Source organism: Carlito syrichta, unplaced genomic scaffold (genome assembly GCF_000164805.1).
Source record: "Carlito syrichta isolate Samal-C Ts95f unplaced genomic scaffold, Tarsius_syrichta-2.0.1 Scaffold305994, whole genome shotgun sequence".
In the NCBI taxonomy this organism is placed as follows: Eukaryota; Metazoa; Chordata; class Mammalia; order Primates; family Tarsiidae; genus Carlito; species Carlito syrichta.
This window is the reverse complement of record NW_007250090.1, coordinates 90,152-115,093: the sequence shown is the minus strand read 5'-3', so window position 1 is coordinate 115,093 and position 24,942 is coordinate 90,152. Positions and strand designations below refer to the sequence as shown.

Below are 24,942 nucleotides of genomic sequence, written 5' to 3'. Positions count from 1 at the left end.
CACTGGACTGGGCTCTGTGGCTCAGCCTGTTATCCCAGCACTTTGGGAGGCCAAGGTGAGTGAATTGTCTGAGCCCACGGGTTTGAGACTAGCCCGGGCAACTTGGTGAGACCTTGTCTCTACAATAAATCAAAATTTAGCTGGGTGTGGTAGCGTGCGTCAGTAGTTCCGGTTACTTGGAAGGCTGAGGCGGAAGGATCACCGGATCCCAGCAGGTTGACACTGGGGTGGCCATGAGCATCCCACTGCATTCCAGCCTGGGCGACAGAATGAGACTCCACCTTAAAAAAAAAAAAAATATTTGCACACTGGAGGTTATAAAGACTATGCTTTAAGTAAGTCAGACAAACAAGAGATTGCTGGAAAATTAATGACTGACAACTAGAGAGCAAGGCAGGAGTGTCTCCAGTGGTTAGGAATTAAACTAGAGATCAGAATTTTGTTGTTATTGTTGTTGTTCTCTTCTGGGGCGGGGATATGAAAGCTATACTAAGGTAGTAAATTGTAATACCTGGAATGTTGGTAAGATTGAATTAGGCGTATTGGTATCAACACAACACAGAAATGGATCTATTCCTAAGACACAGATTTTTCTGACTTAGGCTCTGCTATAAACATTGTTGTGCAAGAGAGGTCATCTTAGAGCCTAGATAAAGCAGGTCTGTGAGTTCACATGGGGGAAGAAATACACCTGAAGAGATGATTACTACACATAAATCACTTTGCTCATTCACTCAGATTTGATAACCTGAGACCAAAAAATAAAGGACCATCTACATATAAATGTATTCAATGTAAAGATTAAAATATTCAGTCATAGTATCATAGAATTTTTACCAGGATGGACCCTTAAAATCCTTCTATTTAGAAGAAGTATGCTGGCCAGGCGTGGTGGCTCAGCCTGTAATCCCTGAACTTTGGGAGGCCGAGGCAAGAGGACTGCCTGAGCCCATGGGTTCAATACCAGCCTGGGCAACCTGGTGAAACCTCGTCTCTACAATAAATCACAAAAAAATACTAGACAGGCGTGGTATTGTACATCTGTAGTTCCAGCTACTTGAAAGGCTAAGGTTGAGGCTGCAGTGGCCGTGAGAGTGCCACTGCACTCCAGCCTGGGCAACAAGAGTGAGACTCCAACTCAAAAAAAAAAAAAAAAAAAGTATGCTGTACCTCTGATAACAAGAGGATGCGTAAAGAAGAGTCCCCAGGCTCTACCTGTTCAGTCCCTAAGCTTGGCCCCAGGTGGCTTCTGAACAAGCTTCCTGGAACCGTTTGAGAAACACCAATCTGGCTTACCCTTTTATAAGTCATTTTCAACTCTCAACTCATACCATTTAATATACTGATATTGATATTCATGAAGCTTTATCTTATATTTGAATCAAAATTCTTTTCTACCCAAAGGGTACAGTATAGGATTTTGAAGAATTTTCAGTGAGAGGAAGAAATACTAGAAATCTATATTCTTGGCTGGGTGCGGTGGCTTAGCACTTTGGGAGGCCAAGGTGAGAGGACTGCCTGAGCTCACGGGTTTGAGACCAGCCTGGGCAACTTGACGAGACCTCATCTCTACAATAAATCAAAAAAGTAGCTGGGCGCAATGGCACATGCCTGTAGTTTGAGCTACTTGGAAAGCTGAGGCAGAAAGTTCACTAGAGCCCAGCAGATTGCTGCGGTGACCGTGAGCATGCCACTGCACTCCAGCCTGGGTGACAGAGTGAGATTCCAACTCAAAAAAGAAAAGAAAAATCTATAGCCATGTGAGTTTGGGTGAGATGCCATGCTAGAGTGAAGGGATCTGAAAATTTAAGAAATAAATAGTAGTAGTAGTAGTAGTTGCTGGAGGACGATAGAAGGTTAAGATGGGTTGGCACAGTGGCTCACACCTATAATCCCAACACTCTGGGAAGCCAAAGCGGGGAGGATTTCTTGAGGCCAGGTGTTTAAGACCAGCCTGGGCAAAAAAACAAGACCTCGCCATCTGTTTTGTTTTGTTTGAGTTGAGGTCTCACTCTGTGGCATGATCATGAGTCACTGCAGCCTCAACCTCCAGGGCTCAGGCAATCATTCCACCTTAGCCTCTCAAGCAGCTGGAACTACAGGTATATACCACCACGCCAAACTAATTTTTTTATTTTGTAGAGACAAGTTCCCTCTATTTTGACCAGGGTGGTCTTGAACCCTAGACTGAAGCGATCCTCCCACCTTGGCCTCCCAAAGTGCTAGGATTGCAGGCATGAGCCAACGTACCCAGCCCAGACCCTCATCTTCACACATACCAAAAGTATACACACACACACACACACACACACACACACACACACACACACACACACACACAAAAGTATACACACACACACATATACACACATATGTTAAAGATTTCTTTTTTTTATTTTAAAAAAGTTTAAGATGCATCTATCCCAGCTATGGCCTCTGTTTCCTTCTGCTTTCATTGTTTAGCCAACTCCACTTACTCATCCCAATTTTAAATTAAAAATATCAGTATATGAGAAGAAGAAAGGCATGAGTCAAAAAGAGATGGTCACAAATAAAAAACAGCATCAGTTACATATAATTAACAGTATTAGAAATTCGCCTGCTTAGCCGGGCTCGATGGCTCAGCCTGTAATCCCGCGCCTTTGGGAGGCTGAGGTGAGAGGAATGCCTGAGCCCGCGGGTTCATGACCCACCTGGGCAACTTGGCGAGACCTCATCTCTACAATAAAAAAAATTAGCTGGACGTGGTAGCGCGCGCCTGTAGTTCCAGCTACTTGGAAGGCAGAGGCGGAAGGATCGCTGGAGCCCAGCAGGCGAGGCTGCGGTGGCCGGGAGCGGCCACTGCACTCCAGTCTGAGCGACAGAGTGAGACTCCAACTCAAAAGAAAAAGAAATTAGCCTGCTTGAATATTTTCATTAGCAAAAGACTAACCTTTGTCAAATAACTGAGTTTTTTAATACTAATTATTCTTCAAGGAAGCTCTCTTACTTTTGAGTTTCCTGTGATCAGGTTACAGTTTAAAGAATCCCAAGCTCAGTAATAAAGGGGATTATTTTTGATTCCTGGTTATGATTAGGTTGAAAATTGGTGTGGTTTAAAAAAGTTTACACCCCATCTGGTAAATGTATACAGAGAGAAATGTATAAATCTCCTTTTAAGTGCTAAGTATCTTCAAATTGACAAATGGATCTAATTATTTCAGTGTATAATCAATATATACAAACAATTAATATACAACCTAATTATGAGAGTATATAATAGTATAGTATTCTAGAAAAATATATTCTTTTAGCTGGGCGTGGTGGCTCACGCCTGTAATCCCAGCACTTTGAGAGGCAGAGAAGAGAGGATTGCCTGAGCCCTTGGGTTCGAGACCAGCCTGGACAACTTGACGAGACCTCAATAAATCAAAAAAATTAGCTGGGTGTGGTGGCGTGTATCTGTGGTTCCAGCTACTTAGAAGGCTGAAGCTGAAGGATCACCTGAGTCCAGCAGGTCGAGGCTGTGGTGACTGTGAGCATACCACTGCACTCCAGCCTGGGCAACAGAGTAAGACTCTGACTCAAAATATATATATATATATATATATATATTGAAAAAAGTTATACTCTCTTTGATCCGTATTTATTCCTTTATGAAAAATTTCAGTCACAGGTGAGTGATAAAGGGGCATGTCAAGAAGTGGATCCTTGTAGTAAACCCTTTTACTTGTTTCAATTTATACATTTTCTTGCAAAGGAAAGCAAGGGCCAAATGTCATGATATTATTGCATATCTCAGAACTTTGATGACAAATTCAAGTTTTTCTCATGATTATTAAATGATGATATATGAAACTTGAGTAAATATAATGCTAGCATAGGAAACAAAACTTTACTAGAAAGAATGTAATTGGAATATTGGACTATATCTTTTAAAATTTCTTTCTACTTCAACTGTTTAAGAAAAAATCACCTAGTGCAGTGGCTTATGCCTGCAATCCCAGCACTTTGGGAGGTAGAGATGAGAGGATTGCCTGAACCCTGAGACCAACCTGGGCAACTTGGGAAGACCTCATCTCGACAATAAATCAAAAAATTAGCTGGGCGTGGTGATGCATGCCTGTAGTTCCAGCTACTTGATAGGCTAAGGCAGAAGGATCGCCTGACCCCAGCAGGTCGAGGCTGCAGTGGCCATGAGTGTGCCACTGCACTACAGCCTGGGCGACAAAGAGTGCAATTCCAACTCAAAAAAAAGAAAAGAAAAAGAAAAAATTTTGGCTGGATGCAGTGGTTCATGCCTATAATCCCAGCATTTTGGGAGGCGGAGGCAAGAGGATTGCTTGAGTCCAGTAGCTCGGGACCAGCCTGGGCAACATGGCAACACCTCAGCTCTACAATAAGTCCAAAAATTAGCCAGATATGGTGTTATGTGCCTATAGTTTCAGCTGTGTGGAAGGCTGAGTTGGAAGGATCACCTGATCCCAGCAGATCAAAGTTGCAAAAAGAAAAGGAAAAAAAAAAAAAGAAACAATTTTGCCAGGTGTGGAGGCTCACACCCATGATCCTAGCGCTTTGGGAGACCAAAGTGGGAGGACTGCTTGAGCCCAGCCATCTGAGACCAGCCTGGGCAACACAGTGAGATGCCGTCTGTACAAAAAAAAAAATTAGCCAGATGTGGTTGCACGCTTGTAGTCATAGCTACTTGGGAGGCTGAGGCAGAAGAATCGCCTGACTGTGGTGAGCCATGATCCTGCCACTGCACTCAAGCCTGGGTGACCAAGTGCAGACCCAACTCAAAATATATATAAAAAATGTTTTGGGGCAACTATGTTCTAAAGGAAGCAATGCTTAAGGAGAAATACATGATGAGATTGGAAATGTTCTGCACTTGACAGTACTGTAGCCACCAGCGATAATATGGCTCTTGAGCTCTTGAGATGCAACTAGAACAACCAATTTTTAAAATATCATTTAATTGTAATTAATTTAAATATAAAGGGCCACACATAGCTAGTGGCCACAATATTGATTGTACAACACAGATCTAGAGATTATGATTATCTGTCAGAATGTCTAAAGCAAAGAATTAGACTTGCCATTTAGTTTACAAGGTGTGACAATTAAGTTCATGAACTTGACACCGTGCACTTACGTTGACAGCACTGTATGAACGACTCAGTAAGGTTTCATAACCTTGGTATTATCAGGGTTTCCCAGCTGTGTTCGTGTTGATGTGTGGCAGTGTCTTGCTGAGTGGCGTTCATTATTGTTGTTGCATGCTTTTTGTGTACTGTCGCAAGAATGTCGGAGCTTGAATTACAACAATGAACACACATTAAATTTTTTGTTAAACTTAGCAAGAATGGAAACTAAATTAGAGATATGTTAATCCAAGTTTATAAGGATAATGTCATGAAGGAAACGACAGTGTACAAATGTATTAAACGTTTTTTTGAGGGAAGAGAAAGTGTCACAGATGAAGAGTTCAGGATGACCAGTAACAAGCAGAACTGACAAAAACATTGCAAAAATTCATCGAATTGTATATCAGAATCATCAGCTGACTTTGAGAAGCATAACAGACAAAATAAACATCAATAGAGAAACAGGAAAATGTTAACTGAAAATCTTGGCATGAGAAAGGTGTGTGTAGAAATGGTCCCAAAGGAGCTTTTGCATCATGACAATGCACTAGCTCACACAGCACTGTCTTTGAGGGAGTTTTTACCCAATAAACCAGTAACTGTATTGGAACAACTGTCCTACTCACCTGCTCACCTGATCTGGCTCCCAATTTTATATATATATATATATATATATATATTTTTTTTTTTTTTTTTGGAGTTTGAGTTTGAGTCTCATTCTGTTGCCCAAGCTGGAGTGCAGGAGTATGCTTTTGGCTATGGTATCCTCAACCTGCTGGGCTTAGGCAATCATTCTGCCTCAGCCTTCCAAGTAGCTGGTACTACAAGCATGTGCCAGCAACTTTTTTCTTTACCTGAAGATAAAGGAAATATTGAAAAGAAGCTATTTTGATAACATTAAGGACATCAAAGGTAATACAATGACAACTCTGATGGCCTTTACAGAGAAAAGAGTTCCAAAATTGCTTTGAAGGGTGATTTTGTGAAAAGAAACGATTTTTGTTCTGTTTTGAGATCATGAATCATGTCATTTAATGGCTCTAAGCTTGTTATTTCTATGTGCTTATATAGATCATTTCATTTTATGTGATAAAATGTCATATTGAACAATTTACATTGATATCTAAAAGCCAGTACTGCAATGGTAACATTTACCAATAGGCTCAACTGAATGCATTCTGATTTTATTTTTCATATCTTTGTGTATGGAATACTTTTGTAGGCAGAAAGTGAATTACATAGAGCTACAATTGCTGCAACCCGAACAAGTCATCACCTGGAGGAAACTATTGACAATTTTGAAAAGAAGAAAATAAAGGATATAAAGGTACTAAAGCAACTGTTAATGTTCAAAACAAGCTTTTTCCTTATATTTTAATTTAAACTTACCAAAATTTTAAATAACTCTGATTTTTAGCCCGGAAGTAGTCTTTAACACAAAAGTAAATGAAAATATATGAAATCTTATTTTCTTATGGGAACAATGCTACAAAAAGGGCCAACATTCCCAACGAGAGGCCAAATATTTACCCTTTTATCACAAATACTACTTAATGAAGTAAACTATCATTTGCTGTGTTTTTATATACTAGGAGCTATTTCATGTACTTTTCATAAATTATCCTTCAGTCTTCACAGCAACCCCATGACAATGAGGTGGTGTTATTAATAAATTAAGCAGAGACGTAAAGTGACTTACCCAAAGTGCCATAGCTAGAAATATGAACCATAAAACAATTAAGTTTTAAAGAAATCTGTGTTCCATTATAATTCACTATCATTAATAAGTAAACAGGATAACAATAACCAAACATACAGATTTGCATCCAGAGTGATATGGTGCCTTAGTCAACAAAATAAGAAGAATTGCCTTCCTTTATTGTAACACATCAGTAGGTCTGAAACTTTCTTTTGGATCATGAAATTCAGTTCATCATCACTAACTCTTTAATAGGCATCTTGGAAAAATTTGAAGGATTAGCCTGACATGGTGGCTCATACCTGTAATCCCAGCCCTTTGGGAGGCTGAGATGGGGGATTGCTTGAACCCAGAAGTTTAAGACCAGCCTGGGAAACATACAGAGACCCTATGTTTATTTGGGGTAAAAAAAAGTCTGGGCACTGTGCACAGAGGTTCACATCGCTAATCTCAAAATGTTAGGATCAGCTTTGGCAACAAAGTGAGACCCAAATAAAAAAAAAAGTAAAAGATTTTAAGGATTGTTTATAACCCCCTTATAGACTTTAAGATTCATCTCAGGATGTCTTTTTTCTCTCAATGTAGATATTCCTGTAATAAGTTTTATTTATTTTAGAGTTGGACTCTCACTCTGTCACCAAGGCTGGAGTGCAATGGCACTCCAGCCACCACACACTCGCAGCCACCACATCCTTGATCTGCTGGGCTCAGATGATCCTTCCGCCTCAGTCTTCCAAGTAGCTGGAATTACAGGTGCACGCTACCACACCCAGCTAATTTTTTAAAACTTATTGTAGAGATGAGGTCTCGCCAAGTTGCCCAGCAGGTCAAAGCTGTATTGGCTGCGAGTGTGCCTCTGCACTCCAGCCTATGTGACAGAGTAAGACTGCAACTCCAAAAAAAAAAAAGTTACCTGGGCTGTCTCCAACCCTTGAGGTCTGACAATCCTCTAGCCTCTTCCTCCCAAAGTGCTGGGATTACAGGCATAAGCCCCTGTGTCTGGCTGCCTATAACAAGCTTTAAACAGAAGTTTTCTATTGTTGCTGACAGAGAAATCTGCTTTCATTAGCTATGTTTTTATCAATAAAATAAGTACTTTCTGCTACTTAGTTGTATACCATTCCTCTCCTAAATTCGTGAAACAACATTCATGTGCATCTTTTATTTTCCTTAACTTCCTATCATAGTTTCAAAGAATTTCAGCACCTCTCAATTCAGTCACAGGCTCTGCACCCTACTGTGTAATAGTAGATGGCAACTTACAGAAGAGCATCTCAGGAGGCTATCCTGAGCCAGACTTTTTTATCAAGCTGGGAGAATATGGTTAGGGTAGAAAGCTGGACACCTGCTCATGTCCTCTTTTTCTTTTTTGAGTCAGAGTCATTGTTGCCCAGGCTGGAGTGCAGTGTCATAGTCACGGTTACCATAACCTCAATCTACTGAGCTCAGGCAATCCCTCCACCTCAGCCTTCCAAGTAGCTGGAACCACAGGCACACACCACCACACCCAGCTAATTTTTTGCTTTACTGTAGAGATGAGGTCTCATCAAGTTGTCCAGGCTGGTCTTGAACCCTTAGGCTCAGACAATCCTCTTGCCTCCACTTCCCAAAGTGCTGGGATTACAGGTGTGCACCACCATGCTTGGTGACATCCTCTCTTAAATTGAGGGAGGGAAAGGATGACTGTTAAGACTGTAATTTGCTATAACCTGAACATGGGAATGGATCTTGTGAGGCATGCCCAATTCCACGGCCATCTAAGAACTTCTTGAATGATGTGGTCTGACCCCGCACCCCACTATTCCTCAAGCCTGCAAAATATCTTTTACACTTGAAAATGCATCTCTGCTCTAATCTTTGGGCTCACTGCTGTGTGCTACCTACATGCTGGCTACCCTACAGGTGGTTTTAATTCCCTGACTACAAAACTGGGCAGAGGTGACAGGAGACTTTCTGACTGCAATTCTTACTACCTGGGATTTCATAAAGCAGTAGGAGAGGGGGAGCGAAGGGCTGCACAATGAAGTATGCACAGAGAAGAAAAAGCTTCCAGGCTCTTCCCCTTGTCTGCTAGATTATGCCCCCCAAACAAGGAAGTCTTCTGATGGTCATACGAAGAAAAAACAAGGACAGGAAAAACCTAAACTTAAAAAAAAATGGAGATGTAATTCTGTAATTCACAGTGTACAACTCATTGGTTGTTATTCACAGTTATGTGCAGCCGTTACCATTCCGTCTTAGAACATTTTCTCACCCCAACCTTGTACACTTCTTTACTTTCCTGCCTCCCAGCACTGGGTGCCCACCATTAATCATCCTTATCTCTATGGACTGAGGTACACTGGACATTTCATATGAAGTAAGTCAGGAACTATGTTGACTTTGATGACTGACTGATTTTTATATATCCTGTATTCAAGACTTATTCATGTTGTAGGATGTGTCAGCACTTCATTCCTTTTTATGGCCTAATCATATTCCATGGTATGGATGTTCCCACATATTGTTTACCACTTATTAGTTGATATTTGGTTTGTTTCCACCTTTTGGCTATTATGAATAATGCTGATAGAAGCATTTACATACAAGCTTTCCTTCATTTATCTTGGGTATATACCTAGGAGGGAAATTGTGGATCGTTAGTAACTCTATGCTTCATCCTAGTTTTCCAAAGCGAGTACACCATTATATTTAACCCCCAGCAATGTGAAGGTTCCAATTACTTGCTATTCATAAGACTTCTCGATTGTAGCCATCCTAGTGAAAATTATTTCATCCTAATGAAAATTAGTTGATGTAGCTTTATTTCAGGATTCTAATTCTTTTTCATTATCTATATGTCTATACTTATGCCAGTATCACACTATTTTGATTAACATTGCCTTAAGGCAAGCTTTAAATTAGACTGTGAGTCTTCCTACTTTGTTCCATCTTGAAAAATTAATGTCCTACTACTTTGAAGTAGTAGCTCATTGGAGTTTGTTTATATTTAGTAGAAATGAGGTCTCATGTTGTCCAGGTTGGTCTCAAACTCCTGGTCTCCAGTGATCCTCCCACCTCATCCTCCCAAAGTACTGGAATTACAGCCATGAGTTCACCACACCTGGTATTATAGTTTTGAATTGCTTTCTCTTAGGATGCTTAAAGACCATTTACGTATATCTTCCTTGAAGAAACAACTATTCAGATCTTTTGCTCATATATGAATTTCATTCTTTTTGTTATGGGAAGTCTCATATATGTATATTTTCTGGATAGAAGTCCATTATCAGATAAATAATCTGCAATTATTTTCTCCGATTCTGCAAGTTGTTTTCACTTTCTTGTTGGAGTTCTTTAAGGGCAAGTTTTTAATCGGGGTGGTGTCCAATTTATCTATCTTTTCTTTTGTTGCTCATTTGAAATAATGAGGCTTTATCCCTATGTCTTTTGGTAGTTTTTATAGTTTTAGCTCTTACATATGTCTTTGATTCACTTAATTTTTGAATAAGGTGTAAGCTAAAGGTTAAATGTCATTCTTTTGCATGTGACTATCCAGTTGTTGCAACATCATTTGTTGAAGACTATTCTTTCCCCAGTGAATGACCTTGACAACTTTGTTGAAAATCAATTGATATAGCTTTATTTCAGAATTCTAATTCTTTTTCATTATCTATGTGTCTATCCTTATGCCAGTATCACACTATTTTGCTTTGAGGTAAGTTTTAAATCAGTCTATGTGAGTCTTCCTTTTCACCATCCTGAAAAATTAATATTGACTTGGCTATTCTGGATCTATTGCAATTCCACATAAATTTTAGAATGGACTTATGAATTTCCACAAAGGCAGCAGCTGGGGTTCTGATGGGGATTGAATCACATGTGCAGATAAATTTGAGGAGTATTGACAGTATTGGAATGAATTCTTCCAATCCATGGATATGGGTTTTTCTCCATTTATTTGAATTTTCCTCAGTTTCTTTAAACAACATTTGTAGTTTTCTGAGTATAAATTTTGCATTCCCTTTGTTAAAATTTTCCTAATATTTTACACATCCACGTGCTATTATAAATTATTTTCAGATTGTTCACTGCAAACGTATAGAAATACAATTGATTTTGGTTCTGTTGACCAAAAATCGTTTGGTTCAGTTGACCTTATATGCTACTACTTTAACAAACTTGATTATTACTTCTAATCTTTTAAGTGGTTTTCTTAAAATTCTCTACATTCAAAATCATGTAGACAACTTACAATGCAAACTCCTATAGGCTTAGCAAATTCCCAGAAATATGAGCATCAGATATCAATATCAGAGCCTGTTGTGTGTCTGAACCTCTCCATTCTGGCATCTTTCCTCATCATCGGCAAACTGGTTCTTTTCCAAGTTTGGCCCCATTTTTGGGTCTCTTATAATAAAGAGGCATGCAGAAATGTCATGGTAACAATAGCCTTAATGATCAGCCAGAAACAGTTACACCACTGCCTCCTTATTTCTTTTTTTTTTTTGAGTTGGAGTCTCACTCTGTCGCTGAGACTGGAGTGCAGTGGCCGCTCTCGGCCACCGCAGCCTCGCCTGCTGGGCTCTGGCGATCCTTCCGCATCAGCCTTCCAAGTAGCTGGAACTACAGGTGCGCGCTACCACGCCCAGCTAATTTTTTGATTTATTGTAGAGATGAGGTCTCACCAAGTTGCCCAGGCGGGTCTCGAACTTGCGGGCTCAGGCAATCTGCTCACCTCAGCCTCCCAAAGCGCTGGGATTATAGGCTGAGCCACCGAGCCCGGCCAAGCCTCCTTATTTCTAATGAGAACAATATTTAGATATTTATTGCTACACTGATTTGAGCATATTTCACAAACATTTCTGTGTGTGAGACAAATTCTGGGAAAAGTCAAAGTTATTGATGCCTCTCATTTTGGGGAGAAATAAACCTAGAACGTTTTTATTCTTGTCGGGCTACTGCTTCAAATGAAGGCAAAGCTTGAGGATCCTTCTTTCACCACTCTGGAAGCAGAAATGATTGTCAGTAGTGAGCAATTTGTGTCTTTTAGGTAGATTTTAACTGAGAAGCCCACTGAAATTTTGGTTAATGACATTCATGAGCAAGGCAATGCAACTCTTAGACTTTTCATAGGAACTTTACGAAGAGTATCTTTGTGAGAAAGGCTGGTATAGAACTTAGTGTACAAAACAAGAGAGAAAAATCACAATCCCATTTGTTTTCCATGTAATAGAAAAAGTCATCAATTATATGGTGAACGTCAAGGGAATTTCACATCTACAAAAAAGGTACTTGGCCGGAGATTACTCTTGGAACAAAAAGAGACAGGAGGTCAGTATGTGTTGAAGTAGCTGGCACAAACAAGAAACATCTTAATTTTTAGTAGCTTAATTTTTATTATAAATATAAAATCATAGAACTTTATAGACAATATAATCTCACCACTGAAAAATAATCAGCATTTTTATTATATCCTTTCAGACTTTTCCTCTATGCACAGATACACAGATATGGTAATAACAATAACAAACATTTCTTAAACATTGACTATGTGCCAGGTACCACTCTAAGCATTTTTGTGGATAATTTACTCCTCAAAACAACCTCATGAGGAAGTTACTATTTTTAGCCCCAAGAGTTATATATAAATGAGACCATAAAAGTGTGTCTTTTGAAAATGTATTATCATGGTATTCTAAGAAACAGAGATCCATATCAATTTGGGTACCATGTTCTTCAATATGGATATATTTGCTTATTAATCACCCCTCATTGGTGCACATCTAGGTTAATTTTTAAATTATAAATGTCACTGCATCATTATACATCCTTAAATGTCATCTTTTCTGTTGGCCCAGTTATTCTCTTGGGATAAATTTCAACAAGTGAAGTTTCTTGTTCAAAAAGCATACACTCATAATTTTAATACCTAGTTTTAAAATTTATGACCACAGGCCGGGCATGGTGGCTCATGCCTGTAATCCTAGCACTTCGGGAGGCAGAGGTGAGAGGATTGCCTGATCTCAGGGGTTTGAGACCAGCCTGAGCAACAACCTTGTCTCTACAATAAATCAAAAAATTAGCTAGGTGTGGTGATGAATGCTTATGGTTCCAGTTACCTGGAGGCAGAAGAATTGCCTGAACCCAGCAGGGTGAGGCTGTAGTGGCCATGAGTGTGCCACTGCACTCCAGCCTGGGCAACAGAGTGAGACTCCGATTCAAAAAAAAAAAATGACCACAAAAGTGCAATCAATTAACATTCCTACTGAACCTTGCATGAGCACAGGTACAACAAGTAGTATTATTTTTAATAGATTTTTTTAAAAAATCAGCATCTTGCCAGGTGCCGTAGCTCATACCTGCAATCCCAGCATTTTGGGAGGCCGAGGCAAAAGGATTGCCTGGGCACAACAGTTCAAGACCAGCCTGGACAACTTGGCAAGACTTCATCTCTACAATAAATAAAAAGAAAAAATATTAGCTGGGCATGGTAGCTCCAACTACTTGGAAGTCTGAGGCAGAAGATTGCCTGAGCGCAGCAGGTTGAAGCTGCAGGAGCGTGATCATGCTACAGTACTCCAGCCTGGGCAAGAGTGAGACTCCAACTCACACACACACACACACACACACAAAAATCAGTATCTCATTTGCATAGCATTATTGCATAGCATCTTTCCATGTATTTAATAATATATTTATTTAGTAAATGACATTTGTCCTTATCCTCTATTTCTTTTGGATGTTGACATTCCTTAAAAATTTATAAAAATCCTTTATATTAAGAAATGTAGTTCTTCATGTTAAACTGATAATTGGTTGCAAATGTTTTCTCGTTTTACAGTCATAGTGTTTTGAGTACCCCGAACATTTCTATTTGCTACCTAACTTATTGGTCTTTTTGGTTTCTGCCCTGTTGTCAAGCTTAGAAAGGTTTTCATCCCCTAGATTATAGAAATACTTGATTATATTTTCTTCTAGGTTTTATATTTTTAAATATCTTAAACGTGAATATTTTATCTTACAATTGTGGTTTGTATACAGTATGGAATAGATACCTATTATTTTCAAATGGATAAAAGTTCTCCTGACATCTTTTTGAATAGCCTGAGCTCTGGAGAGCTGTCCTTTTCCCTTGATTTGCCAAAATCTTTTATGATTTTAATGCTACATTAATGCTTAATTTTATTTTGGGAAAAGATAATTAGCAAAATGATAAGATCATATTAATTGAAAACTTGACTAGTCTGTATCTTTTCCCTACCTACAAATCACCTCATCCCCTTCTTAGATCAATATGCACATCTTCATTCATTCTTTGCTTATGATCCTCCTTGTCATATGTTTTTTTTCATGCTCACAGAAAAACATTCAGATAGAGCTTATCTGCAAATGTGGGAAGAAAATGACTGATTGCAGCACACTTTATTGGACAAAAGCTGTAACCTTAGAACTTTAGAATCATATTCTTATCTCAACAGTTTAGCTGTGAGCAACACTAGGGAAGTCTGTATTTGTCCATTGGAAAGCTCTATGCAAATGGATGGTATGATTGTCAGTAGTAAGAATGTTATTATTACCAAGTAATTCCTTCAGGTTTCAAGACTATAAGTGGCATGTACTCTGGAAAATGAGTGTGAGTCTAAACATATTCTATTGTTTGAACATCAGTTGAAGTTGCAGCAATATTAGCTTCTTAACTACTGCTCTAATACTTCATACGCACGTGATATCAGACTACATAAGGCATAGACATTTTAGTCAGATGTTTATTACAAATATCAATTATCGAGTATAAAGAGGAGAGCTAACTAAAATTAAAAACAAGAGGAAAGTATAAAAATGGTAACAGAAAATACTATATATAATTTGGAGGTTTCACTGTGAAAGGTCTTTACAACTGTTTGGCTTTTTTCCCCAGTTGTTTTGTACTTCATTTGCCCTCTAGAAAAACAGATACCTCTGCATTTCATTAAATTCCAAGGCTATAATGAGGAATAAATGTTCTAAATTCATAAACCAATCTAAATGATTGCTTACATTCAAATCTTTGTTTTTTTAGACTATATTTTCAGACTTCATCACAATTGAAATGACATTTCATGGGAAAGCTTTAGAGCTCTACACTGCTGCCTACCAAAATATACAAAAGATTGATGAGGATAAAGATCTAGAGGTAGGACTTTGTCTATCCATGCGCAACTCTTCTAGCAATATGGAAATGTTTAAAAGACAACATTTGTAGCTGGGCATGGTGACTCATACCTGTAATCCCAGCACTTTGGGAGGTGGAGGCAAGAGAATTGCCTGAGCCCATGGGTTTGAGACCAGCCTGGGCAACTTGGTGAGACCTCGTCTCTATAATAAATTAAAAAATTAACTGGGTGTGGTGACATGTGCCTGTGGTTCCAGCTACCTGGAAGGCTGAGGTGGAAGGATTGTCTGAGCCCAGGAGGTCGAGGCTGCGGTGGCTGTGAGTGTGCCACTGTACTCCAGCCTGGGAGGCAGAGTGAGACTGCAATTCAAAAAAAAGAGCATTTGTTTATATAGGCAATAGTACCTTACATTAGAATATTATGATGGTTATTGTGTGCAGTTCCAAATAGCTGAACTTTTAAGATTATCCATTATTAATTTTAACTATTCAAATTAACCATGGCAAAAGTTCCTAGAGTTAACTTATTAATAGCTAATTTACATAAGCAACTCTATGAATTAAACAATGCATTATTCTGACTGGTGACATAAGCCCACTAAAGCATGCTAAAAATGACTGACATTTATTGATTTGGGCAACATTTGAGTGTTTATGCCTTGCACAGTATCTAAAAATTTACACGCATTTTCTCATTCAGATCTCACACAATCTCATAAGGTAGGTGCTGTAATAACTCCAATTTTACAACTAGGAGCAGGCTAAGAGGCTTTAAATAACTTGTCTCTGACTACTTAGCTAGTAAATAGCAGAAAATCAGGATATTGTAGGTTGATGTAAGCTTGCTTTATACTGATAGACGTTTTAGTTTTAGCTAAGTGCAAATAATTAATTGGCCAGCTAACATGAGAGCAACGGAGCATCAAAGCCCAGTCTTCAATAATGTGCATCTAAAGAGCAACTGCCCTACCCTCATCTCTCTCTCTCTCAAAAAAAAAAAAAAAAACCCACAAAAGTATTTTTGCTGAAATAGATAGAATATTCAAGACATACTTGCCTCATGTTATCCCTAATGTAGAAGTGAAAAAACGATCCGCCTGGGCAACTTGGTGAGACCTCATCTCTACAATAAATCAAAAAATCAGCCGGACATGGTAGCACATGCCTGTAGTTCCGGCTACTTGAAAGGCTGAGGCGGAAGGATCGCCGGAGCCCAGCAGGTCGAGGCTGTGGTGGCAGGGAGCAGCCACTGCACTCCAGTCTGGGCCACAGAGTGAGACTCCAACTCAAAAAAAAAAAAAGGGAAAAAAGCCATCTACTCTCGGTCAGGCATGGTGGTTCATGCCTGTAATCACTTTTCAGGAGGCCAAGGTAGGATTGTTTGAGCTCGCTCAAGATCAGCCTGGGCCACATAGTTAGACCTAGCCCCTTGAAAAATAATAATAATAAGCTGGGCATAGTGGCATGCGTCTATAATTCCAGCTGTTGGAGACTAAAGTGGAGGGATTGCCTAAGCCCAGGAGGTCGACGCTACAGTGAGCTGTGATCATGCCACTGCACTCCAGCCTGTGTGACAGTGAGAACTCAACTGAAAAAATAAAAATAAGAAAGCCATGTATACTCAAGATATAACCAGAATGTATACTAATAAGTTATAGAATTTGGGAGCCTCTCACATTTGTCGGTTTTGAAGAGTCCTCCTAATTTTTTTTTGTATCAATAAAGAGATCCTCTGAGCCTTTTCATCACATTACTCACTGGTTTCAGGAAACCTAATTCATTAAAATCAGGATATAGGTTAATGAAAATAAAGGTATATGGTACAGTATGTGTATATATGCTTCCAGTGCATATGTGCATATCTGAGTTGACCGTTTAATGTCAGTTATACATACATGATCAGATTGATATTTTCTATTAGTCAACAGATGACTTTCTAAGTGTTACATCCTTCTGAATACTAAAACTAAGGTTTCTTAATTTTCACTCCTTTTCATGTTCTGCTTTTAAAAATAGATCATCAAGCTTTCATCTGTCATTTGTAAAACAAGAAAATAGAAAATGCTTATAAAGTGATTACTTTGGGCCACCTACTAATCTGTACATTTTAACTATATTACTTCTCCCATCAACGTTAATCAAAAGTACTTATTATCCCCAATCCTATGGAGGAGAAACTAAAACACAGGGAGGTTAAGAAACTTTCCAGAGGTCTCAATAGCTAGTAAGTAGCAGAGCTGGAAGTCAAACCCAGAAATATAACAAGGCCCACTGACTGCCAGAAGTATGGTTCTTTTTTTTTTTTTTGAGTTGGAGTCTCACTCGGTTGCCCAGACTGGAGTGCAGTGGCCGCTCCCGGCCACCGTAGCCTCGCCTGCTGGGCTCCGGCAAGCCTTCCGCCTCAGCCTTCTGAGTAGCCGGAATTACAGCCATGCGCTACCATGCCCATCTGATTTTTTGATTTATTGTAGAGATGAGGTCTCGCTGCCCAGGACGGGTCTTGAACCTGCGGGCTCAGGCAATCCACTCACCTCTGCCTCCCAAAGGCGCGGGATTACAGGCTGAGCCACCAAGCCCGGCTAGAAGTATGGTTCTTAAGTGACATGAACCATTTCCTGCAAGAAATAATGCTGCATTGATTGGCAGGTTCAAAAGTGATCCTCCACTTTTCCTACAAGACTGGAGTCCCTTTTGCATTTTCATCCTCTTTGTATTTTCATCCTCTAATACCTTTGACCTTCCATTTGTTATCTGATAGTAAAGTTCCTTCAAGCCTTTTGATCCCCAAGATCTTCCTTCTTATTCCAGAGGTCCTAGATATCTTTTTTGTCACACCTTTAGAACTTTTCTTATCACTGTTCTTAATCAACTTAGCTAGTTTTTGAGAGGGATGTATGTAAAACTAATGTCTCTGGATCATAATGGTAGATGTGTTTGTGAATATCAGCTTCCTCACTTTGTAGTTGAGTCACGTTGAGCAAGTTAATTTTTTCACTCAGCTTCCTCCTCTCTAACGTGAAGACACCTATAGTACTTACTTTGTATAATGTTTGTTTAACAACTGTTTATTGAGCACCTTTTGGATGCTAGGCACAATGCTAAATGCTGAAAATTTAGCATGGTAAGTTAGAAAGATCCAAGCTGTCAAAGCACGAATTTAAAATCGACCAGGGAGTTCAGATATCTTAATACTGTGTAACTATTTAGGTTCTATAATGTAACCATTCCCATAAATGAAAAATAGAGAGTGGTATATAAAATGGAGGGTTCCAAATAGTCTGGAGAATCAGTGATTTCTTAATAGAAGCTTGAAGGAAGAAGATGATGTCTGGCAAAAACATTCAGGCAGAAGGCATAGATATACAAAGGTCCTGAGGCAGGACTGTTGTGAATAAGACAGTACAGTACAGGATGCAAGCATGTGTTCAATGAACCACAAACATAAATGACTATTATGATGCCTTACAGCAATTGTGAATAGAGAGGACAGCAGTCTGGGGAGAGTTATGGGACCAGGGGAAGCAAAACTGTATCAAACAGGTACCAAGAGGAGAAAGGATCCTGAAAATATGAGGTTTCTTGGAAAGTAGAGAAATATGCATAAAGGAACAGAGAAGTAACTTGTTCTTCTCCTAGGTACTCCATTCTTTATAAGAACTGCTAAGATTTATTCCTGCTGCAGCCAATTCTTGAGAGTTAGGCACCTCTAGTTAGATCACAAACCATCTTACCTTATTTGTTCTTCACATAAAAAGGAATGTTAGGCCCATTCTTCCCTTCAAAACATCACCTCTGTGTATTCACTTCAGAGCATGTTCAGATCCTGAGATTCACTCCTAGAAAAGATCTTGGACCATGTTGGAAAATGCATTATTGCCAACAAATGTTCCTGTAAATGTGCTGTTTTACAGTGAAAGGTTAACTTTAATTATTTATCCCAAGGGCTGCATATTGTCTTCCATTTTCCAATTTAAATTTCATGTTTGCTGAAAGTTAATGGAATGTTCTAGCATAAACATCTCTCCTCCAAATACCAATTGGAGTCTCTTTTATGTCCCACAACTTGGGGGGGGGGTTAAGTTCAAGTTAACATTATTCATGTAGCAAAAATGAATTTCATTGACATCATCAATTTGCATGTTACTAAGCTGGGAGGAGTTGCATAAATAAAACAGGGATCCTTGCTCTAGAGGAACTCAAGACTACTTGTGGAGACAGACATGGAATCAATTACAAAACAATGTCATGAAAGCTATACTTGGAGATATGGACAGGAGGAGAGAACAGGGAAAGCAGAAGAAAAATGGCACCTGACTAGGCCCCTGAAGGATGTTTGCTGCACTTCCAGGCTGAGGAGCCAGGATTGCAAGGCACAGTATAACATGTTCTGCAACTATTAACAAGAGCCGCAGAACAATTTTGACTAGAGAATATGTTTTGTTCTTACTTTATTTATTTATTTTTTGAGTTGGAGTCTCACTCTGTCACCCAGACTGGAGTGCAGTGGCCGCTCCCGGCTACCGCAGCCTTGACCTGCTGGGCTCCGGCAATCCTTCCGCCTCAGCCTTCCAAGTAGCTGGAACTACAGACGTGCGCTACCACACCCGGCTAATTTTTGATTTATTGTAGAGATGAGGTCTCACCAAGTTGCCCAGGCGGGTCTCAAACCCGTGGGCTCAGGCAACTCACTCACCTCAGCCTTTCAAGGTGTGGGATTACAGGCTGAGCCACCGAGCCCAGCTTGTTCTTACTTTATTAAAACTGAAGTACTTCAGGTAAGAGATTCAGGGAAAATGCTCACATACATAGCTTGGTCTAGCAGGTCAAAACATCTTTCCTTATAGAAGTGAATCTATGAATGCACTGTCCAGTAGAGTAGCCACTAAGCATATGTGGATATTTAAAGTTAATTAAAGCTAAAAATTCAGTTCCTCAGTCAAATAAATCACATTTCAAGTGCTTCAGTAGCCACATGTGGGTAGTCACTACCTTTTTGGACAACATAGAACAATAAGCATTTCCATCATCTCAACGTTCTGCGTGCAGTGGCTCATGCCTGTAATCCCAGCACTTTGGGAGGCTGAGACAAAAAGATTGCTTGAGCCCACAGGTTTAAGACCAGCCTAGGCAACCTGGTGAGACCTCGTCTTTACAATAAATAAATTAGCCAGGTGTGCACTTGTAGCTCCAGCTACTTGGAAGGCTGAGGCAGGATTACCTGAACCCAGCAGGTTGAGGCTGTGGTGGCTGTGAGTGTGCCACTGCACTCCCAGCCTGGGTGACAGAGTGAAACTCCGATTTAAAAAAAGTAAGTTCAGCCGGGCTCGGTGGTTTAGCCTATAATCCCGCGCTTTGGGAGGCTAGGTGAGTGGATTGCCTGAGCCCGCGGGTTCGGGACCTGACTGGGCAACTTGGCGAGACCGACCTCATCTCTACAATAAATCAAAAATTAGCCAGGCATGGTAGCGTGCGTTTGTAGTTCCAGCTACTTGGAAGGCTGAGGCGGAAGGATCGCTGGAGGTTAGCAGGTCGAGGCTGCGGTGGCTGGGAGCGGCCACTGCACTCCAGTCTGGGCGACAGAGTGAGACTCCAATTCAAAAAAAAAGAAAGTATACTAAAAAATAAAATAAATTTAAAAAGTAAGTTCTAGTGGACTAGAGCAGAAGGTATTGCAAGCATGAGTATGGAGTGTACAGAGAGTTAGTTGAAGAGTAGTCATTACACACTGTCTGTATACATAGATCTTTTGTAGAAACTTTCAAGTGCCCTAGGCTAAACTCTGAAAAGTCTTTTTAAAAGATCAGTGAAAATTATGACCAAAAAAAGAGACAACTTTGATGACTTTGGCAAAAGCAATTTTAATGGAAGGTGAAAATGGTTGTAGTTTCTTGAAAAATAAATGGAGGCTGGGTGCAGTGGTTCACCTATAATCCCAGCACTTTGGCAGGCTAAACCAGGATTGCTTAAGGCCAAGAGTTCAAGACCGGCCTGACCAATGTAGTGAGACCTCATCCTTGAAACAAAAGTTAAAAAGAAAACATAATAAAATAAAATAAATGGAGATGAAGTAGAATGAGAAGTTTTTTACTAACTTTTTTTTGAGTTGGAGTCTCACTTTGTGAGTGCACTAGCATGCTCACGGCCACTGCAGCTTCAACCTGCTTGGCTCAAGCAATCCTTCCGGCTCAGCCTTTCAAGTAACTGGAACAGAAGGGATGCACTACCACGCCTGGCTAATTTTTTTTATTTATTGTAGAGACAAAGTCTCATCAAGTTGCCTAGGCTGAAGGTCAAACCCCTGGGCTCAGGCAGTCCTCTCACCTCTGCCTCCCAAAGTGCTGAGATTACAGGTGTGAGGCACCATGCCTGGCCAAGAAGTAAACTTATACCTCGTAGTAATTTTTTTAAAAAGACTAATCTTCAGCTTGTTTTCTATGAGGGAACCTGTGGAAAACAAAAGCTTTTTTGTTGAAGTTTGAGATAAAGGAAAATTGCATGTTGGAGGGATCAGAATGATACTGACCTACAAAAAAAGTTGGAGTGCAGAGTTTGAAGGAAGACAGAGGGAAGTGAAGACATTCACAGCAGAAACCCTTACCTACTAATCTGTTAGAAAAATAGGGAAGAGCAAACATGAAGATATGAAGGCTTCAGAGTGGTAAGATTTGGAAGTGATGCCTTAAAGACAACTCACAAGTCATGGCACTCCAGATCGTAGTAAGCTTAGAATCCACAAAATCAGTGGCTCCAAATTACTTTTCCCTTATTACTGCAGTGAAGTTAAATGGATGAGAGTTGAGCATATGCAGAGCAGAAAGAATCAAAAGTATGATTTGGAGCTGCAGCCTCCCAGAGTAGCTTGCATAGTCCTTTTCAATTCCCCTGGCAAAAGCACTTGGGTAATTGTTTCCTGACTAATTACTGGTGACATCCCTCATGGTTCAAATGGGATTTTGTACCTTTCCTCTTCCTTAGACTTTTTGCACTGTTTAGCTTTTTCTTTTAAATTTACAATAACTGGAATTTTTTCCATTTGGGGGCAAACCACTTTACAAAATCTTAACTAAGAGGAACTTGACTCTCTAGGTTTTCATTGCTTAGTATCTACTTTATAACATTGTTTTATCACTTCAATAGGTCTTTCGAAATTCTCTGTATGCACCAGGTTATCTACCTCGTTTAGATATTGTAAGAGCAAATTCAAAGTCACCTCTTCAGAGACTGCTGTCAGCTAAGTGTGTATCTGGAACAGGACAGGTGAGTCAGAAACCATAGTTTAAAGGAATTTGAGCTGCTGCTTTTGGAATTGTTCAGTACTAAAAATATTTTCCTTCTGTCATATGACCTCATATAACTTACCTTTCCTGGGCCTATTTACTCTTCTATAAATAATGGAAGGTTGCACTATGTATGGTTCTGTTATCCCTTATATTAAATATCTTTTATACTGTAAGAAATATTATGCTCTAAAACATAATACTATAGAGCTGAGGTGGAAAAGACAGAAGAATGCGCACGTAGATTTGTGATCTTGTATTAAAAAAGAATAGATTCTGATGTTGATGGCATAGGCTTAAATTTATCGTGATTTAGTGGATCTATTAGAAGAGGCTTTTGCTGAACATTATTGTACAAGTCATTTCATTTTTCTTACTATCCAGAAAGCCTAGCTACCCAGTAGCTAGTGCCAGGGTTGATAATTGTTTTCTGCAAGGTGGAGAGAGTTAGGATTTGTGGCCCACATGGTTTACTGTCCTAAAAGATAAACTATAAATAACCTATCAATAACTCAGTATGATTGTGTTCTAATAAAGCTTTTATTTATAAAACCAGAAGGCAAGCTAGTCCCTAACTAGCCAAAACCTCATCTGGAGAGCTATACTCTTTTCAATCCTGCCTTCAGAACTTAAAACTGAACAAAATATTTTCAAAAGACAACATTTGGGTAGATTTGACCCCATACCTTCTCTCTTCATTGGATTCTCATCTAAGCATTTATCTCCTATTTATATATCTTTCCCCATAACCAAATTGTATTTTTTTATTCTACCATTAAGTGCCTTGCACATAAATTCCATAAATATACTGTTATATTACATGTAAAGTTCTGACTATTTAGAATAACATTTCCTAACTTAGCTAACACTTGTAGAGCATTTTAGAATATATTATCCTAGGGTTCTTCAACCACAGACTATTGACTTTGGACCAGATAATCAAGTGGGAGAAGGTGTGACAGAGAGGGGGAGGGAGTACTGATCCACACATTTTGAAGAGATTGAGCAGCACTCCTAGCTTCTACCCACAAGAGCACATACAAACACATACACAGGAGCACATACAAACACACCCCCGCATTGTGATAAGGACTCATATCACCAGACATGTCCTCCGAGTTAGGTACAGGTAGAGTCACCCTCAGAGAAGTTTTAAGCAAGATGCTCCAAGAGGACAGGACTTCAAGCTAGTCAATTCAGATTCTCAACTCATTCCATTTAAATCACACTAATTTTATATCAGTATTTCTGTCCCACTGCCTAGTTGAAACAGCTTTCTATTTTTGCCATCCATTGAATGATTCTCAAATACTCAAAAACTGCTTAACTTATTTTTAACATTCACAATATACTGAGGCTATACTTTTCTCCTAAGGTATTATGTTAACGTACTAGTGGCCACCCAACTGTAATCAAATAGTTAATATCATTTTTATCCAAAAAATATACAGTAAATCAATGAAAAAATCTTTGACTTAAGATCTAGTAATTCCATAGAGTTTTCATTATGAAAACTGATGACACATGGACATTTTCCTGAAATATTTGTTGTGTGCCCTTTCTTATAAAGGCATACAAAAAGATGCCAAGAAAGTAAAATATGTTTTAGGATTTTTATTCTTAAAAATGTGTTAACTTTTAACAGGTATCCACCAGTCAAATAAGAAAGGATCAACTAGCAGAAGATGATGAAGGTGAAAAGTCAGTTTTTACAGAAGAAAATTCATTTTCTTAAGTAAACTTCTCATTTCCACTTTCACCTTACATGACTTGAAATCTAGGATTCCTAAATTGTAAAGCATTATACTCACTTTACACATGAAACCTCAAAACAAAATCCTACTAGAATTGGAAAAAATTAAAGGAAATTTATGCTAATACTGACGGTTTTAAAAAAGTTTTTTTCTAAGTATTTTCTATTAATACACTATACCTAGCTGAAATTTCAATAGTAGGTAGATGGGGGGAAAAAAAACTCCAAAAGATCTAACATTCCACTTAGCTTCTTTTAGGCTAAGGCTCCATGCTTTTGCATCACCAGAAAAGGGTCCTTTGGTGCTCATTCTGATTACATAAAAATTCTATTCCATGAAGGCTTAAGTAAAAAAATATTTTTATTTACCTTTACATCATCTTATTTCATCATTTGGTGTATCAATTTACTTTTCAAAAAGAGTTTAGAAAAACAGAGGAAAGATAGCCAGAGTGGTGGCTCACACCTGTATTCTCAGCACTTTGGGAGGCTGAGGCAAGAGGATTGCCTGAGTCCAGGGTTTCGAGACCAGCCTTCGCAACTTGGCAAGACCTCATCTCTACAATAAATAAAAAAATTAGCCAGGCATGGTGGCATGCGTCTGTGGTTCCAGCTACTATGAAGGCTGAGGTAGAAGGATCACCTGAGCCCAGCAGATCGAGGCTGCAGTGGCCATGAGCATGCCACTGTACTACAGCCTAGGTGACAGAGATTCCTACTCAAAAACAAACAAAAACCATAATGGAACACTTAAATATCAGTGTTTTACCAATATACATAAAGCCTAAGTTTAAAAAAAAAAGCCACAATCAACCTGATTCTGGTTTTAAAACAAAAATACTGTCATACTAAGTTATTATTCATGGATTGCAACTTCTGGAAGGCAAGCAATTTGGTGGGATGTTGCCTCATTAATAGAACACCATACATAAATCATTAAAAATTCTACAGAA

At 39.2% G+C, this 24,942-nt stretch overlaps 1 protein-coding gene across 3 annotated transcripts in view; it reads left to right on the top strand.

Moving 5' to 3' along the window:
- The window catches only part of FAM92A (family with sequence similarity 92 member A), a 29,842-nt gene extending 5,730 nt beyond the window's left edge, over positions 1 to 24,112 (top strand). Inside the window, exons 5-9 of one of the 3 annotated variants that reach the window (XM_008062936.2) lie at positions 3,650 to 3,655; positions 6,349 to 6,453; positions 14,867 to 14,980; positions 22,097 to 22,216; positions 23,882 to 24,112. In XM_008062936.2, the coding sequence (XP_008061127.1) occupies positions 3,650 to 3,655; positions 6,349 to 6,453; positions 14,867 to 14,980; positions 22,097 to 22,216; positions 23,882 to 23,971 (435 nt within the window). In that variant the 3' untranslated portion in view covers positions 23,972 to 24,112. The remainder of the gene's footprint in view (positions 1 to 3,649; positions 3,656 to 6,348; positions 6,454 to 14,866; positions 14,981 to 22,096; positions 22,217 to 23,881) is intronic. The other 2 variants (XM_008062937.2, XM_008062938.1) reach the window with 2 other exon arrangements.
- The last annotated feature ends 830 nt before the right edge of the window (positions 24,113 to 24,942 follow it).